The sequence below is a fragment of the Grammomys surdaster genome, unplaced genomic scaffold (assembly GCF_004785775.1).
Source record: "Grammomys surdaster isolate TR1022 unplaced genomic scaffold, NIH_TR_1.0 268, whole genome shotgun sequence".
Classification (NCBI taxonomy): domain Eukaryota; kingdom Metazoa; phylum Chordata; class Mammalia; order Rodentia; family Muridae; genus Grammomys; species Grammomys surdaster.
The window spans coordinates 623,105-641,556 of NW_021604709.1; the positions used below are offsets into that span (position 1 = coordinate 623,105).

The following is an 18,452-nucleotide window of genomic DNA, read 5'->3' on the forward strand; positions in this document are numbered from 1 at the left end:
AGAGAGAGAGAGAGAGAGAGAGAGAGAGAGAGAGAGAGAGAGAGAGAACAAGACAAAGAGAGACAGAGGTGAAGAGGAACACACAGAGAGACAGAGTTCCTGTTTTATGCAAGGCAGCAACAGGAGCACACAGTAACATATTTCTAGATTTGTAAATAAAACTTCATAGGGCAGAGTGAGCTGAGTCTCCATGGGATTACCAGTACCAACAACAGAACCTGATTCCTGACAGAAGATCTATGTGGATAGAGAATCTAGGTCTAGACTAACAAATGTAGAAGCATCAAGAATCTGTAACCAAATAAGCCACAAAGAAAGCAAGCAGAAGGGGGAATTGAGAGAGGCAAGAGTTCTGTCTGCCATAGCTCACTTGGGTGTGTTCTGTTGCCCTTTGCTACCTTTTATTTTGGTGCTTTTCTTAGGGAGGAAATTCATAGCAGGTTTCCAAAGATTCTTCAGAAGCAATCTCAGATATACAGTTGCCACATTAAACTTAGTAGAAACTGGAGTTGGGCCAGCTATGTTTTGAGTCTGTCTTTTATGAACTGGGCCTGTGACTCAGAACCAGTGCATCATGCCTGTCTCCTATACCAAGAGTCTGTGACAGAGAACTGGAGAAGTTAAACTGAGTCTTGCCAGGAAATAGTTTTGTCCTCTATAGAGGAAGGAAAACTGAGAAGCTGCTCTTGTGGAACTAACCAGCCACTGAAGGAGTCTCCTCAGCTTGCCTTGTCAAGATTTCTTCACACATAGGTGGCTTCTAGGAGGCTTTTACGTGTGTGTATATGTGTGTGTGTGTGTGTGTGTGTGTGTGTATAGTAACAATAAAAAAGAGGACATGGGTTTGAAAAGAGTGGGAGTAATGTTTGGAAGGGCTTGGAGGAAGGGAAAGGAAGGAGAAATTATTGTAATCATGTTATAATCTCAAAATAAAACAATAACAAAATGAGAATAAATAATAAACTGTAAAACCAAGCAACTTGTCTCATAGTAATACTGCTATAGAATACTGTAAGCCTCTTACTGCCTGTCTCAAGCCTTAAGACTCCATGTGCAGACTGGGATGTATAGGAATGCAGATTGTGATGCAAGAGGTATATATTTTGCTGCATCTTCTGTTGTTCATGTGTTCTGTGTGCATATGTCTGCAGGAAGGCAAGGACCCAGGACCAAATATGTACTAAGTATGTTCTGTCTCCCCAAGCTATATCTCAGCTCTTTTACATTTCTAACCAACTCCCAGGTTGTTCTGAGGCTGCTATATGTCAGCAAGACTTTGAGCAGCAAACTAGAGGGAATCTAAAAGAAATGAAGCCATATCTGCCTCGACCGTAATGTTAAACCCACTGCTAGTGCACAGCCAACACTAGAGCTTATTCTAACTGCATAAAATTGAAGACGATTTCAACACACAGTCCCTGACTTCTGACTCCATACCTAGTTCAAAAAAGGGAAAATATGCTGCTGATTCCCCGGTCTTAAGTTTATGTCTAGGTAGAAGAGTGGTGACCTCAGCAGCTATCAAATTGGCCAGAAGAATGAAATAGAAATCACAAAAGAAAAAAGAGAAAGTCAAGAACAGGTGATAGGAGCTCACCAGCCAATAGAAAGGTTATTTCTGGTTGTCCCAGAGCATACAGTTCAGTGGAAGAGGCTGAATTTGAACAAATGCAATCAGTATCTGCTAGCAAGATATTTGCAAGGTCTTTGTGTAAGAAACTCTAGCCAAGAAGCTGGATCTTAAAGATTTCTCTAGGCTTGCTAGTGTACTCATCAGATCATAGTGATACATTGGAAGGCAAGCCAGTGTCTACTCGGTAGAAGGAGGAAGATTGGCTCAGAAATATTGCAGAAACACATTGCAGTTTCCTCAAAGAAGTGGAACATAGAGGTAGTCCTCAAATATGATACCCTTGGTGTGTTGGAGTAGTGTGGTAACCTTGTAAGTTCTCTCTTCAACTAGTTTAATTCAATTTTAGTTCTCAAATTTTAAAACATCTCCAGAGATAGAAATGTCAAAACTGAATAAGCAGAGGCAATGGTGCAATGTGACCTCTCTTAAACTGTACATGGTTCCACATTAATAGTTCTTATTATCTCTCAGTGCATATGCTATAGTTTGACTTCGCTATGTGAATCTGATCTCAGAATTTTTTAGTCGCAAAGGTCCACTCCTCCACCACTCTTCCTTTGGTCAGAGTGCAGTTTTAGATATTTGCTGTATTTGCTACCACATAAAATCAAACATCTGTAGTTAGAAAACACTTAGATGTTATAGAAAATGATACTACATGATTTGCCTGAGATGAAACTTTTATGTATTGATCTATGTGTATGTGTGGATATGAATATATATGTGGTGGCCAGGTGATGCCATCAGGTGCCTTCCTCAGTCATTTTCTACCTTAGATTTTGAGACAGGGTCTTTCATTGAACCTGGAGCTTGCTGACTCAGCTAGACTGGCTGAGCAGCAAGCTCCAGAAATCCTCCTGTCTCTCCCTCTGCAATGCTGGCATTAGACGTATTAACCATCACACTTGGCATTTTTTTTAAATATGGGCTCTTGGCATCCAAGTCGGGCCCTCATGCTCACATGGCAACTACTTTTCTAATTGCACCATCTCTTTAGTCTAACTGAGATGTTATTATATATAATGGTGATTTACATGCAGTATGAGATAATGTACTCTACATTTCTTAGAATCCTAAGCTCCAGTTTCCTTCTTTCTTCCTTCTTCTCCTCCCTTCCTCTCTCTGTCTTTCCTTCTATAATGTGCAAGGCTCAATGATAAAATTATCTAAGGGAGAACAGTTTGGAGTCAATGTTTATGAATGAGTTCAGTGCTCATCCTACTCGATATGCAAGAATGTACTCATATGTACATGAAGTATGCCTTCAGTGGGACCGTGTCCACATACAGTCTAGTGGCACAGTCTTACTGTCATTAATTTTTTTATGTCTGTACCGGCTATCATTTTATACCGTGTCTTCCTTTGGTATATTCTCCTGTGTGAATGAATGGTTGTATAGTTGGAAGAGTCAATCCCCATTACAGACAAACAATTCTATTTCTCTGTAGACCATTGGGATGCTAATGTGATTGAGTTTCTCAGAGTTTCAGGATGTCTGCTGGCAGGCAGAGGCTTCTGTAGGGCTGCAGTAGATCCAGTTCCTGCAGCTTCCTCTATTAGGAAGCAAAGACTTCATAGAGATGCACTGTAATAGATTTCTGGCTTAATCTAGATGTCATTCTAATGGGGCCTTGTTAAAATTCACAGAGCAGAATGGACTGTATTTTCATGCACGTCAGATGACTGGTAAATTCTGACGCGGTGTGGGTCTGTGTGATGACTTTCTCGTAATTTTCACTCTCTGTTTCCTGCTTCTCCAGGGAAATGGGTCCTATGGGGCTTGTATGACCTGTTAATACAACCTTCTAGCCTGACGCCGAACAGGGAGGGAGTCTACCATGGATGGCATCGTTGAGCAGAAGAGTGTTCTGGTACACAGTAAGATCAGTGATGCTGGCAAAAGGAATGGCTTAATTAACACCAGAAACTTCATGGCTGAGAGCAGGGATGGTCTGGTGTCTGTTTACCCAGCACCGCAGTACCCGAGCCACAGGCTAGTGGCCAGTGCGGCACCAGGCAGCCTGGAAGGAGGCAGAAGTGAGCATGTGCAGCAGTTGCTGGACCCAAATACACTGCAGCAGTCCGTGGAGTCCCATTATCGTCCCAACATCATCCTCTACTCAGATGGCGTACTCCGATCCTGGGGGGATGGCGTAGCCACTGACTGCTGTGAGACCACCTTCATTGAGGACCGGTCACCGACCAAAGACAGCCTGGAGTACCCCGATGGGAAATTCATCGACCTCTCAGGGGATGACATCAAAATCCACACCCTATCCTATGATGTGGAAGAAGAGGAGGAGTTACAGGAGCTGGAGGTCAGAGAGTGTGCTTGTTGGTGTCCTTCTGGGTTTGGGGTGGTTGGGCCTGGAAAATACCTGTGAGTGCCTAGAAAAGCCTGAGAATGAAATTATCATGCAAAAATGCAGAAGGTACTACTTCTGAGCTTTTGTGGAGGATGGAAGGAATGGGAAAAGGCTGGGAGCTGTGGCAGTGATTCTGGTTAAAGGTGACCTGTGGTAATAGCCAGATGGGTAGGACAACAGACACCAGCACTGGATGGCAAGGCTGTTGGGACACTGCCACAGAAAAACTCTCAAGAGAGAGGGACACATGAGGAGAACCATTGGAAAAGTGTGTTGCTGTCATAGTGGGTCCCTTAGTTTGACATGGGAAGTTTCTACTAGTAGATCATTGCTGTCTCAGAACTCAAAAAGAAACAACAGATATTTAAAAGGGGAATTAAACCTGGGACTTCTCATACACTGGGAAAACATTGGTCCATTTAGCTATGTCCCTGAATCCAGCATATCTTATCTCTTTACTACCTGATGCAAGGGAGGACATTTGAATTACACACATAAAAACTTATGACCGGGACTCTGTGAGCTAGGTCACAGAGGTTACTAGTCATGTGATGTATGAGAGTCATTGAGGGGCTACTGCATTGCAGGAATAGTAGAAAGCAGAGCATTTTCAACTGGAACTTGAGTACAGTGTCCAGGAAGGAAGACTGTGAGATCCATTGACAGGTCGCTGAATAGCCACTCCCATGAACAGAGACCTTTATACCATCTTATAACACTGACAGGGAAAAAAGGACAAGAGGTCACCCAGAGCCTGGGTGCTTTGGTTTCTGTACTAATGACTGTTGCAAGTGTCTGCTATTTTCCAAAGTCTTGAGGTTTGGCCAACATTAAGTGTCTAAATCTCTCATCTTTATGTGAATCTGGGAAGCAAGCACCACAAGTGCGGCATGAATTTGACCCAGAAGTTCTGACAAAGGAGTGTGTTGTTGGCTCTGGAAACAGTCCCCGAAGGGCATGTGGATCTGCCATTGTGGTTTGACTAAAATGATGGCAATGATCATTACAGAAGTGGAGCCCCTATCCTGTATCTTAAGAGCAAATATATGGAGGCATTTCAATGGGTGATCGTGGGAGATAGGGTAAGCAGAGAAGCAGTCGACTCTGTAGAACTGAATGGAAATGCTAAGGCCTGTAGCAAGGGGAGTATGGGTGGAAGGCTGCTTGAGAGGAAAGTGGGGTCCTGTCAATCAAAACCTTAACCATCTACAGAAGAATGGGTTCAGGAGAGTCATACACCATGTTATAAGAGAGAAAAGTACGTGAGGAGCCCAGGGTAGCTGTCAGAGACAGTGGGCAGAGCTAGGGAGGCTAAGCCCTTCTATTCCTTTTATACCCCTTGGCTCCAGTACCACCCTCCAGTGGCTCCACAGCCACACCCTGTGGTCGAAGCTGTTAGATTCCAATTTAAAAAGTGTGGAATGACTGAGAATCAGAACACACTAAAGTTTAATCTACAAAACAGCACAAAGAAAGTGAGACACCATACAGAGAAACTGAGCCTGCTGGCTTTGACTTTCTGCCTTCTGCTGCAGAGAACCATGGGAAGATTCCAGGCAGGAAGGTTGTGACAAGGCGTTGGGTAGTTTTACGTCCGTTTGACACAAGGTGAAGTCATTTGAGAGGGGGGAGCCTTAATTAAGAAAATGCCTCCATAATATCTGGCTATAGACGGGCCTCTAAGGTGTTTTCTTAATTAGTGGTTGATAGTGAAAGGCCTAACCCGTAGTGGGTGGTGCTATCCGTAAGATGATGTTCTTGGATTCTATAAGGAGGCAGGCTGAGGAAGCCATAATGTATAAGCTAATAAACAGCACCCATTCCTGGCCCTGCATCAGTTTCTGCCTCCAAGTTCCATCCTAGTGTGAGTTTCTGCCCACACTGCTTTGCTATGGCATTGTAAGCAAAATAAACTCTTTCCTTTTCAAGTTGCTTTGGTCATAGACTTTCATTTCAGGAATATTAATCCTAACTACGACAGACAAGATGCGTATTTGGAAGCTGCTCTAGCTACAGAATGGAAAGCAGATGCGAGAAAGATGGAAGAGGCATAGCACACTGGAGGCACAGAGCCCTGTTATTATCAGGGATGGAAAGAAGAAATTAGGATAGCATTAGCAGTGGGAAGACATACTTCAAAAGTGTGATTTGTCACTGATTGGCTATGAAAAGAAGGTCCCACAGAGCATGGGCAGCTCTGGTAAGAGTTTTTGGAAAATCAGCTCGAAGGTACACTATGTCCTTGCAATTATGGTGTGGGATACTGGCTAGACAAAGTGTAAAGGAAGTTTCTGGACGTGTACGTTATGCTTTTTCCAATTATGCATGTTTTATTCCTCTTTCCCTTCTGATACATGCATATATGTTTTCTGAATTATTGATTTTATCAAGATCATTAAGAGCTGAAGAGGTGATTATGTATTTCCATAGACCTCAGTCAACTTCTGAGGCTTCAGAAAAGCCTAAGAATTCTCTTCCACCTTAACACTTGAGTAGGTGTTGAGCTTGCATCTAAACAACCAATATTTTAATGCAGTTTGTTGATTCTTGCTATGTCTGTTTCCACAATTTTGGCAATCGACTTCCAACTGGGCTCCTTTTTTATAAGTTTTTCACAGAGTGATCCTAGCTAGCTTGGTTTTTCGTTTATTTTTTGAATTCTGCAGAGGTCTCTTGAGTTAAAAATTAGTAGGTGGTGTTAAGAGGGACCGAGTTACCTAGTGTGTTAAGTCCAGGCCTTTGATGGATAGCACATGGGGGACTGAGGAACTGAGCTGTAGCAACCAAATGCTTTGTTCTGCCCTAGCAGTGGCATTGTCAACCCTGAGAAGCAATTGTTTAAAGAAATCATGTAACTGAAATATTTACTCATAGTGGTAGTGTTACTCTGTGTTTACATTTTAGAGTGGTCTTTTGCTATTTTGTATAATACAGTGGTATTTCTACATTATGAAGGTGTTCCCCTTCATCTGACCAATGTAGAAAGTAATGGAACAGCAGTGTGTAAAATGTTTACCTAGGCATTTAGACAGACATTCTGGTTAATCTCTAAGGAACTCACCAAGACTAAGACAGTCCACCCTCTCCATACACACACACACACACACACACACACACACACACACACACACACACTGAGGACAATAATTCAGGATATAGTATAGCCACTCTCAATTTCTCACAGGTGTTTAAAACCCCAGTAGTGAATATTAAGGTGATACTCAGAGTCATTATTGGGTTTTTCAAGAACTCTAGATAAACAAAGACAGCACTCTCAGGGTATAACAGCAGGGTATATCACTCATGCTTTTTGTTACATTTTTTTTCTAAATAAAAAAGAAGAAATTAAAGAAAAAAATTAGAGAGGGGGGAATTGCAGTTGATTTTTTTTTTTTTGGAGGAGGGTGACCTGCTTGAGGTTTAATAATAATGACACAGAGACATTTGTATAGTATAAGGCTGGTGGCCTGTTTTCTGGGGCAGTTCCTCGCTAGCCCATCTAAACTTAACCTGAGCTCTCTGATACTGCTAACTGACCACATGGGCTTCTCTCTGTTAGAAATCTTTCCACCATGATGGTTAAAAGCAGGAGCATGTGGGTGCTGGGTGGCAAGATGCTCACCAGCTCTTCTTTTGTACTAGGCAATTCTGGATCCAAGAGAGCCCTTCCCATCCAGCCACAATTCTGAGACAACATATGGTATCTTTGTCTTTCATTTGCCTTTATGTTTGTGTGAGTGTTTTACAGTCAGTTTCAAGAAGACCCATGGAAGGCTTCACTGCTCCCTGAAGTATTTGCCATCTTTTCTACTACTAGTTAACAACTGGAGAAGGATGTGGTTTGGTACGGAATGAGGGCGAGCTGAGGGAACTCTCAGTATTTTTCAGGATTATGCACTACATAGTCTCACTGGCTAGGTATATTACTGGTTTCTTCAGGACAGTCTGGATGGTAATAATTGGGTTTGTTGTCCAACCCATCAGGACCTCCTTCCTGGCAGGAGGAAGCTGTAGAATGTAACTGAGTGCCGGGAAGGTATGTGACCATTGCTTGATCTGAGTCCCAGCCCTCAGCTGAAACCTGAAGCTTCCAGGAGCACCTGCAGCAGGAAGCCACTTCACACTTCACACAAAGAAGCTCAAGCAGCAAGATTACAGTGACACATAATAAAGTAATTCTATGAAACATACAATTGAAATTAAAGCTATGGAGTGAAGTGAAGTGGATAGAATCCACTGCAGGAGGGCTTCATTCCAGCAGGAGGGCCCTGCTGCTCTCAGCAGTGCCAACCTGTGTCCAAAGAAACACCATTGCCGGCTTATTTCAATGCATACCTATTCAGACCCTGAAGCAGATAGAACACTGTCTAAACCTGCTTGGAAGCTTTGAGCCTTTTCTTCATTGTGGTAAAAAGCAAGGTGGGGGAAGGCAAGTGGGGACTCACAGAGCACTGGCTCCATGCTAGGCACTTTGCAAATTGTGTCATATAATGTTTGCAACACTAGACATAGGGAATACTAAGGTCTCTCCCTAGTGAAGGCTCACACATGCTGGAAGCCCTCCCAGTGTCATACAAGTTGGCTTTGTTAGAACCTTTGGAGCTGAGGCAGATCTGCTAACTTTAGATTCTTGCCTCCTAATGACCATAATGGTGGTTTTGTTTGTTTGTTTTGGAGATGGGGTATACTATGCCAAAACTGCAGAATCTGTGAATTGATCACAAAGAGACAGGGCTGGATTTGTCACTGGCCTCTTTTTGGCTTCTGAGAACCTCCAGCCTGGGCTCTCTGAGACTTTGGTGACTCATGTGACTGCAGCTACAGTGGAAACTGCGGTTACACATGTGCAGGAAAGTGGAGAGTCCTCAGCAGACAATTGAGGAGAATCAAAGAATGTCAATAGGACTGGACAACTTTAAACCAAAGGAAGAAAAACAAATTCAGAAAATGATAAATGGTATTTTTGAAAATTGAGTTTTCTGGCTTCAAATGTGAAGGATTAATCAAATAGTAACACGGTCAGAGGAACTTGGTCTGATTTGGGTAGGGTGATTTGGAAAAATTTTTCTTTTCTTTTTTTCTTTTCTTCTCTTTCTTGCTTTTGTTGATTGATTTTTTTTGGGGGGGTTGGTTTTGTTTACATCATTGCATTGACTCCTCAAAAAGAAGAGTAGTGAACCTAAAAGAAAGAGAGCAAAACAAAAAACAACAACAAAAATAAAACCTAGCATTTTCTGATCACGAGTGAGACAAAAGGATAATTTCACAGTTAAAGTGGTGTTAGCTGTAGTAAGTATGCTGACATGCTAGTCACTCTCCTTGAACATTGTTCTTTCTCTGTCCACGTTGGGTACTAGATCTGTCTTTCGAGATTATGTCAAGTCTCTCTTGAGAAAGATTTTTATTATTTTATTTTAATTTATTTCGGATTATATTTTCAATTTGCTCGTTAATGACTTCATATTACTTTTTCTCCCTTTATTAATAAGATGTTGAATCATTGTCATCATCTTTTTTATTCTTAAATATGGCTTCCTTATTCTTAAATAAAGGAATCTATTCTCAAATTCCTTTTGCAACAGCTGCATTGGGGTCTTCTTTCTTTTCCTGCCAAGTGCACATCTGTGCCCACTCAGACATATTCTCCTGACTGCTTTTTTTTTAGCCCTGAATATGGGTCATGCTTTCTAGATTTTTACTTGAAATGTAAATTATTTAGTCCTTTCTTTTTAACTTATTACTTGATTTGTTAGTGACTTTCCTGGATTAAATATGCACACTCTTTTCTTCTGTGGTATTTAGCCAATGATACTACTCCAGTTGTGTTTGACTTTCTCTCCCTAGTTCTCCCCTCTTCCACTATGACTGACTTTCTGGGATTAAGATCATTACTGGTTAGAAACTGAGTTCAGCAGATGATGCTTTCAATGTGCCCACAGATGCTGTGTTTTGGGGCTATATTCCAGCAGCTTTCAGTTTGGCCTAAAATTCATAGTCTACCATGTTCCCTCCTGCTTTATCCCTTGTTTTGCCCCAAAATCAGCCTGGATGAGCAGTGAGCTTACATAGCATCTCTATGGTTCTCTTGTTTACAGGAACTCTCTATTAAATTTTTGACTAGATTCAATTTGACCCTTGATCCAAGACTATAGTCTTAGACCTCTCCCCCTGCCCTGACCCCTCCACCTCTGTCCTCAACTTCCCATGTTCTGTTTCCATCATTTTAGTCCCTCCCACCAGTAAATCTCCTAGTTTTCTTAACCAATCCTAAAATATTTCAGGGACTATACTGTGAGAAGGCATAGAGCAGCTCACAAGAACAGCAGAGCAACAGGACCCTATCTGTTCTTATTCAAATCCAATTGTTTTCCACAAGTAAATATCTGGATATGACTTTGTTGTACCTTTCTTTCAAGAACTCTTGTGAAGATTTGCTGGAACAGTATGTGAAACTCTGAACACACATATCTTGGCATAGAATAGATGTGACACATGTGGACAGAAAGTATACTGGTTGGTTTTTATTGCTAATAAGCTAGAGATACCTGGTAAGAAGGAACTTTAATTGAAAATTTTTCTCTACCAGATGACCTTTGAGCATGTGTGGGGGGCATTTCCTGATTGGTGATTTATGTAGAAGCCTTCTGTATGTGGTGTCATCCTTAGGCAGGTAGTTCTGGGCTGGAAGCTTAGTGAGCCAAAGGGAAAGAGCTAGTGAGCAGCATTCTTTTGTGATTTCTGCTTACGTTTCCGCCTCCAGGTTTCTTCTTGAGCTCCTGACTTGGCTTCCTTTGGTGATGGACTCTAATTTGCAGGATATAATAAATCCTTCATTCTTTCTTCCCTGAGTTTGTTTTGGTTAGTGTTCTTTTGTTTGGTTGGTTTTAGGTTTAGATTAGATTAGATTCAGATTTAGATTAGAGTGTTCTGTCTTCATGTATATATATGTGCCATGTATGTGCAAAGCCCATAGACCCAGAAACATGTTATTAGATCACCTTCAACTGGAGTTAAAGACCTTTTTGAGCCACCATGTGGGTGATGGGAATTGAATGTGAGTCCATTGCAAGAACCACCAATGACCTTAGCTGCTGAGCCAAATCTCTAGCCTTTTCGTCAGTGTTTTATCGTAGCAACAGAAAGCAAATGAGAACAGATGGCTTATGGATGGGCTAAGAATTTTAATCAAATTAATTATCTTTAAATAATATGACAGACCACTACTTATGGTATTAGAAAATTAAGCTATTCATGTTTTTCCCTCGAGATAATATATCCTTGAAAAATTGTATTTAGATCTTCCTACTTCTTTGGGATCACTGCTGGGTCATGGGCAAGGGAACTATCCCTGTGGCCCTGTATGATTGTTCTAGTGCTCTAGCTATGCTGCCACCATGTTCTGTGAGAAAGTATTGTGCAGATAACTTTGGTTCACCAAAGTTTGAATTTTACCTCCAAGAAAACATATTTGCAAGGCATCATCCATATAAATTATTTTGTATTTAGTGTGTGTGTGTGTGTGTGTGTGTGTGTGTGTGTGTGATTCTCTTCCACATTGTTTGATTCAAGGTCTCACATTGGGTTTTGGTGCTTTGTTTTCCTTTTGTTTGTTTTTTCTTCTGACATATAGGACATGATAGCTAACCTAAAATCTCTGGAGAGTCTTCTATGTTAACCACACATCTCCCTGTAGAAGCATCATGATCATAAATGCATGTGCTATCATGTCCAGCTGCATGCATGTTCTGGGGATTCAAACTAAGGATCTCATACTTGTATGGTGAATATTTTACCTATTGATCTATGTTCCCTAACCTTATCTACAGAGAAATAAAATATATACACATACGTTTTATTTATATATATAAATATGTATATATTTTATATAATATATATCATATATAAAATGTAAACATGATTAGAATAATAGTAGGACTTCTTAATTCATGGTAAGAAAATTCATTGAAATGTACAACTTACACATGTTTCTTAAATAATAATAATTAACAGTATTGACTTAGGTATGTTTCTTAAATAACAATAACAAACATTTAGGTTTCAGGAAATCCATATATTGAGAAATGAACACAAGCTGAATTAAGAAGGACTTGTGATGGTTAGGTAACAGCCAGCATTCCTTAGAAATTGTGGAATGAGGTTTCTTCATTCCATCCCAAAATGAGCCATTTCTCTGACCTCTATCACAAGTGACATAAATCTCTCCAATGACATAGACCTGTGGTGCCTGTCAGCACATTAAAACCCACTCTGGCATCTATGCTCCCTCAGTATCCCAAGCACTTTGTATACATTTCAAAGTCCATACCAGCATCCTCAGTGTGTAATAAAGCCATTTGATGGGAAGGGAAGAATTTCCCCTTTAGTACTTTCCCTATAGGACATTGTCTTATCATAGAATTCAAGGTCATTGTTCATATTCCCTTGATTTTTTTTCTCCTGCTAAGCAAAGGCCCCAGCACCAACCAAGTTTGCTACAAGCAGAACAGACTGTAATCGGAATATGTAGTGCTCTGGTCAGCAGCCTTCATTGTGACTACTGGGTCATTGTCAGTCTCCTGAGTGGGTGAAGATCTGTTATAGCTATGGAGCTAATAAACAGAATCATCATAGAGAACAGAACCTCCTGTCCCTGAAAGATGATCATTACTGTCACAAAATCTGCCCTTTCCAAGCTACATGCTTTTTAGCATGGTAATTGTGACAAATGGAGTTTGAATAACAATGAGAAGGAAAGCCCATAACTGACAGATTCTCTTTCATCCTCAGTTTCGAACAATACAAAAAAAGAATTCGAATTCTAAATGAAATTGTAGTTATACTGAATTTTCCCAATCTTGACTAAAGTCTTCTTGTCTCAATACTTAAAAAAAGTCTAGGACAGGTTGTGCTGATTAGTTTTCATTGTCAACTTTACACAACCTGGAATCAACTGGGAAGAGCAGGTTTCAGCTGAAGAATTGCTTAGGTCATATTGGCCTTACTGATCTACGGGCATGTGTGAGGGGCATTGTGTTGATTGATGTAGGTGGGCCCAATCCAATATCATCCCTAGTCAGGGTTCTCTAGAGCAACAGAACTTATAGAATAAATTTCTTTCTGTGTATATAGGGAGAGGACTTTTAGAATGACTTACATACAGGCTGTGGTCCAGCTAATTCAACAATGCTGCCTGTGAATGGAAGATGCAAGAATCCAGTAGTTTGTCTCAGCTGGTCTTAAATATATATCAGCATCCTGAAGAAGCAGGCTCTAATGCCAGTGAAGGAATGGACTTGCTAGCAGGGCAAAAGCATACAAAGAGAAAAAGCTTCCTTCTTCCAAGTCTTTCATAAGCAGAAAGTGTGGCCCAGATTAGAGGTGACTCTCCTCACCTCAAATATCAGAAAGTAGGGAAAAAAAAGTAATAATAAGCATGAGACCTTAATAGAAGGTCATTCTTTGAATTCAAAGATATCATTAAATGTGAAAGGGTGGTGTGAAAAGAAGGCTCAGTAGGTAAAGCACTGCAAACATGAGGACCAGAATCCACTCAAAAGCCAAGTGGGTGTGGCAGTCCACCCATGACTCAACACAAAGAAGACAAGGTGGTGATCCTTGCTGTAAGATGGCTAGCCAGACTATCCAAAATGGCATACCCCAGGTTTAGTGGGAATAAACCTGGTTCAGCTATGAAGGAAGATACCCAGTGCCTGCCTCAGGTAGAGACCTGCATGTACCCACACACATTTGAATATGTGTATAAGCATACATACTACACACATAAACATATACCAAAAAGAAAAACATATCTTCTTATTATGATTCAAACATTACTGATCATACTATTGACCGAAGTGTCATGAAGTCCATCAATAAATCTAACAACAAGCATGTTTTACTTAGTGCATATTCTTCCTTTCTTCTCTCACAGATCATGTCACAGTATCTTCTGACATCATAAAAGAAATGTGCATCTGAAGCAGTTGACCTTGCTTAGATTAGGTCACGGCATACATGACATTTAGGAGGGGACAGTGTGGGTTGGGAATGGATAATAGAGACCTAGGATTGGTGCTCTGAATTTTTAAAAGTTAGACTCTTGAAATTATAAGAAGGCATTTCTCCCCTCCCCTTCTCCTTTTTTTCTTTCTTTGTTTTGTTTGTTTGAGAAGTTCACCTCTTAGAGTCATTAGGTCTTGGAGACAGAGACTGTCCTTTATAAAGGCCAAACTCTCCATGCTCACTGATCATGCATTACAGCCTACATGGCTGCTGTTTTTAAAAAGCAGGGTACCACATGGGAACAGAAGGGCGAGAGAAAGATCTCCATCGAGCGATGCATGCTGAGTGGATCTTTTCTGGACTTTTTTTAATGAGGGCTGTGTTTTTACTCACAAGTGGAGGCCAAAGGAATAGCAGGGAGTCTGGATAGTTTAGAAGCCAGAGTTTCCTATAGATCCTCAAAGAAAGGTTTTTGCTTTTTCTGCTTTTTCTCTTTTCTCCTGGGGGAGGGGAACCATTGTTTTTCTTGAACCAGTCACTAGGGAAATGTGAGACCTAGGGAGGAAATGCATCCACCACCTAATTTAAAACCCACATGTTCAGGACACAAAGTTCATGGTGTGGGTCACTGGTGTTAATTGGAAAACATCTCCAGAGTCTGTAGCAGGATTTCATATTGTACCTGAAGTGCACTTGTAAGCAAAGAGCCAGTGTTCAACAGTGCCTTGTGTTAGAGCACAAATACTTAGATATTCCTCTGTTAGTTAGATAGGTGAATGCCAGCAAGGCCAATTCGAGAAGTCAATGCAACTGTGAAACCAGTGTACTACAAGCAGCAAGGGAACAGTCAATGGAGTTCATTCAACACCACTGTTCTATTGCAGTCTTAAAGTCTCAGGTGTGATGTTCTCTGTCTAGCTTTTACTCTGTGGAACTTAACATGGAGGATTGTAAAACAATGCTGTTTCAGAGAAGCTGGTGGTACAAAGTATGAAATGAGGTGGTGGCTACTGTATACCAAAGGATGAAAGAGGAGTGAAGGAAAGAGAGAAAGAGGGAGAGGGAGGGGTAATGAGAAAGGAAGGAAATCTACAGGAACCCTAGGCAAGCCTTTGGCCCTAAGGTGTTAGAAATTCATGTTGCTTACTAAGAACCTGCTGTGAACATGGTATGAACATGGTATGCCCCTTCTAAGTCCTAGCCTCTGTGTTGAGATATTGGCTGGAACAGAGTATTCAAATTTACATGATGTTTCTCTGATATTGAAGTGATGTGACTAGTTTCATTTTAGGTATTTGATGTTTATGGCAACTGCTGGAGACAGGTGTTCTAATTTTGCTTTAGGGAGTGACTAGGACGTGATAAATGGGCTCATCAAATGAACTCAACATGGCTTCTTCCTTGGTTGATATATTGGGCCATTTGGGTTAGCTACAGTTGTCTCCTTGTAACATCAAACCCATCTGTCATTAGCATAGGTTGGGAGTGGTGTTAGACCATTAGAATTGAGGTGGTGATCACAGGAGGGCTGACTACTGTCTCTCCATAAGTACAACTTCTTTGTCACATTTAGGAGTTCTCCCTACTGTTAAAGACTGAAGTTTTGGTCATCAGAACCTAAGGTAAAGATGATGGAGACTTAAGAGAAAACACACACACACACACACACACACACACACACACACACACACACGCACAATCTTCCAAACAAACAAGAGATGTATTTTATCCCATTAGTCCCCTTGGGTGCTGAAACTGTATATCAAAGTCTCAACACAGAATTGCCATGGGTTGGATGGATCTGGTCCCTCCAGTTTATGTTTCAGGAGTTTGACTCTCCATGTGCTAATGTGAGAGTGTGATTAGTGGAAATACCTAGGGCATGAGGGTATCACTTTCAGAAGAGTTAAATGGCTCTCATTGCACTGGTTTGCTTCTCAAGAGAGGATTACCATAAAAAAGGAAGACCTTCACCCCACTCTCTGGTTTCCCTTGGATTCTCTTTGGATTCTCATGGATGTCCTTCACACCACAGACCTGTCCTTCATGGCATTACAAAGACAACGGGATCCCTCACCAGAGATGCTGTTTGAACTGTCATCCTCCAAAATCTTCCTGTCTTTATAAACCATCATGTCGTACTATAACAATGTAAGAAGACATCCCTATATTTCTATAAGTACTCAAGATGTACTTGCTCCCAGAGGTCACAGGCCAAAGATAGTCATAGTACTCAGTGTGCTAGTAAAGACTGAAGAAAAACAGTTGCAGAATTTCTTGTCATTCTCTTTGAGATGATGCCATGCTTTAACATAAGTATGCTCATCTGAATAGAAGGTAGCTATGTCACAACTGCTCATATTGACTTCTCAGTAGTGTCACCAGTCACCAACAGCAATACCTGATAAACTATAGTTCTCTGGGAGTCATCTGGGTCCAGAGTTAGCTCTGAAGTCTAGGAGCCTGTAAGGGGCACAAAAGAATGTCCACCTGCCAGCATCCCCGTTATGGGATGGATAGCCTCAAGTTCTATCTCAGAGATGTACTCACCTTTTGCTATAGCCAACCTATTGATAGCAATGTAGGTACAAAATAAAACCAGATTGGTCCCGATGCAGGGAAGTTGGAGAATTTCTACCAACTGATAAAATGTTCCTCTTTTCTTTGGTGATGAGTGTTTCACTAGAGAAGAACTAGGCTGTGTGTGGAAAGAATACAGTTATGTTCTACAGAATTATAGACAAGAAAGGAGACATTGCAGCTACTACCTTTCTACCTTGCTTCCATGTTAAATTGGCATATACAACTAGACATAATATTCCTGATGCCCTGAAATATCATGGTGTCGTGGCCACAAGGACAACTCACACTAAGGAAGTTGGTGATTGACCCAAAGTTCTCACAACTAGGAAGAGACAATTGAAATTTTAATACCCCCCTTTTATATATTAAGGTTACACTGATCCAAATTAGCTGGATCAGTACTAGAGTTCAGGGAAATGGCTATAGTTCAAATTGCTTGCTTCTAGAAAACTAAGATGAAGAGAAGACTGGGTAGAAAAGTGAGCAGACTGGCAGACACATGATGAAGCCAGTTGTGGCATCTGAATGGTAGGTACAAGAGCATTTGCTATAGGATTCTTTTAACCGTTGGTGTGTCTTATGTACTTAAAATGCATGTTGGTGCAAAATATATCATGGGTAGTTTTTTTTGCCATTTATTAACTAACCTATTCTAACCTGCTTCAAACTTATCATACACTGACTTTAGTGGAGTCTTTCATATTAGGGGTTAGGTGGGCAAGCAGATTTGCTCTTTTAGATGAAGTGATTTACCACGAAAACATATAGGGATTGAAAATAAATGGTTCATCACATCTACATGTAAACCATATATCCATGAAACTTTGAAAGAAACATAGAAATTCTCTGTAACATAAGTATTAGATAAAAGGGCTTTAAATATGGTACTGAAACCAAAATCCAAATTAGTTTTTTAAGCTCCACAAAACTACCAATATGATATTAAAACAAGTTGTAGAGCATGGGAGAATACTTGAAAAAAATTACATGCCCAACAAAGCATTTGTATGATAATTTTTTAGTTTCTTTTTAATTCCTTGTGATAAATACTCTGAGAAAGGCAATTTATGAGAAAAAGGGATCGTCTTAGCTCACAGTTTTTTATTATAGTTCATCATATCGGGGGATTCACAGTGCACAGAGCATGAGGGAATTGGTCTTGTCACATCCATAGTTGGGAACAGAAAGCAATGAATAAATACATGCTCGTGCTCAGCTTGATTTCTTCACTCTTACATAGTTTTAGATCCTTTGCCTAGGGAATAGTGTCACCCACAATGGACTGGGTTTTCACACCTCAATTAATAGAATCAAGACAATTTTCTACAGATATGGCATAGGTCAACCTTATCTAGACAGGACCTCACCGAAACTTTGTTCCAAGGTGATTCTTAATTGTGTTAAGCTAACAATTAAACTAACCATGTTAGCATGTTAGACTCAAATGTAAGTAACCAAACAAGTTAGTTAAAAATGGACAAAATATTTAAAGGGAGAATTAAATAGCATAAATAAATAGCAAACACTTGCAAAAGATGTCCAACATCTTCAGCCATCAGGAAAGCCCATAGAACATCCATGACTAAATATCACTGCATATCTATTAGGGTGACCAGAATCAAAAAGAATGGGAAAGAAGATAAAAATGATAAATAAATAAATAAATAAATAAATAAATAAATAAGAGAGAGGGAGGGAGGGAATGGAGGAGGGAGGGAGGGAAGGAGGGAGGGAAGGAAGAAGAAGAAGAAGAAGAAGAAGAAGAAGAAGAAGAAGAAGAAGAAGAAGAAGAAGAAGAAGAAGAAGAAGAAAAAGAGAGAGAGAGAGAGAGAGAGAGAGAGAGAGAGAGAGAGAGAGAGAGAGAGAGA

General features: G+C 40.6%; 1 protein-coding gene across 2 annotated transcripts in view; it reads left to right on the forward strand.

Annotated features, from left to right (window-relative positions):
• Syndig1 (synapse differentiation inducing 1) overlaps positions 1-18,452 on the forward strand; it is a 168,174-nt gene that overhangs the window by 61,539 nt on the left and 88,183 nt on the right. For both annotated transcript variants that reach the window (XM_028776370.1, XM_028776371.1), the window contains one exon: positions 3,394-3,951. In XM_028776370.1, coding sequence (XP_028632203.1) covers positions 3,472-3,951 — 480 coding nt within the window. In that variant the 5' untranslated portion in view covers positions 3,394-3,471. The remainder of the gene's footprint in view (positions 1-3,393; positions 3,952-18,452) is intronic.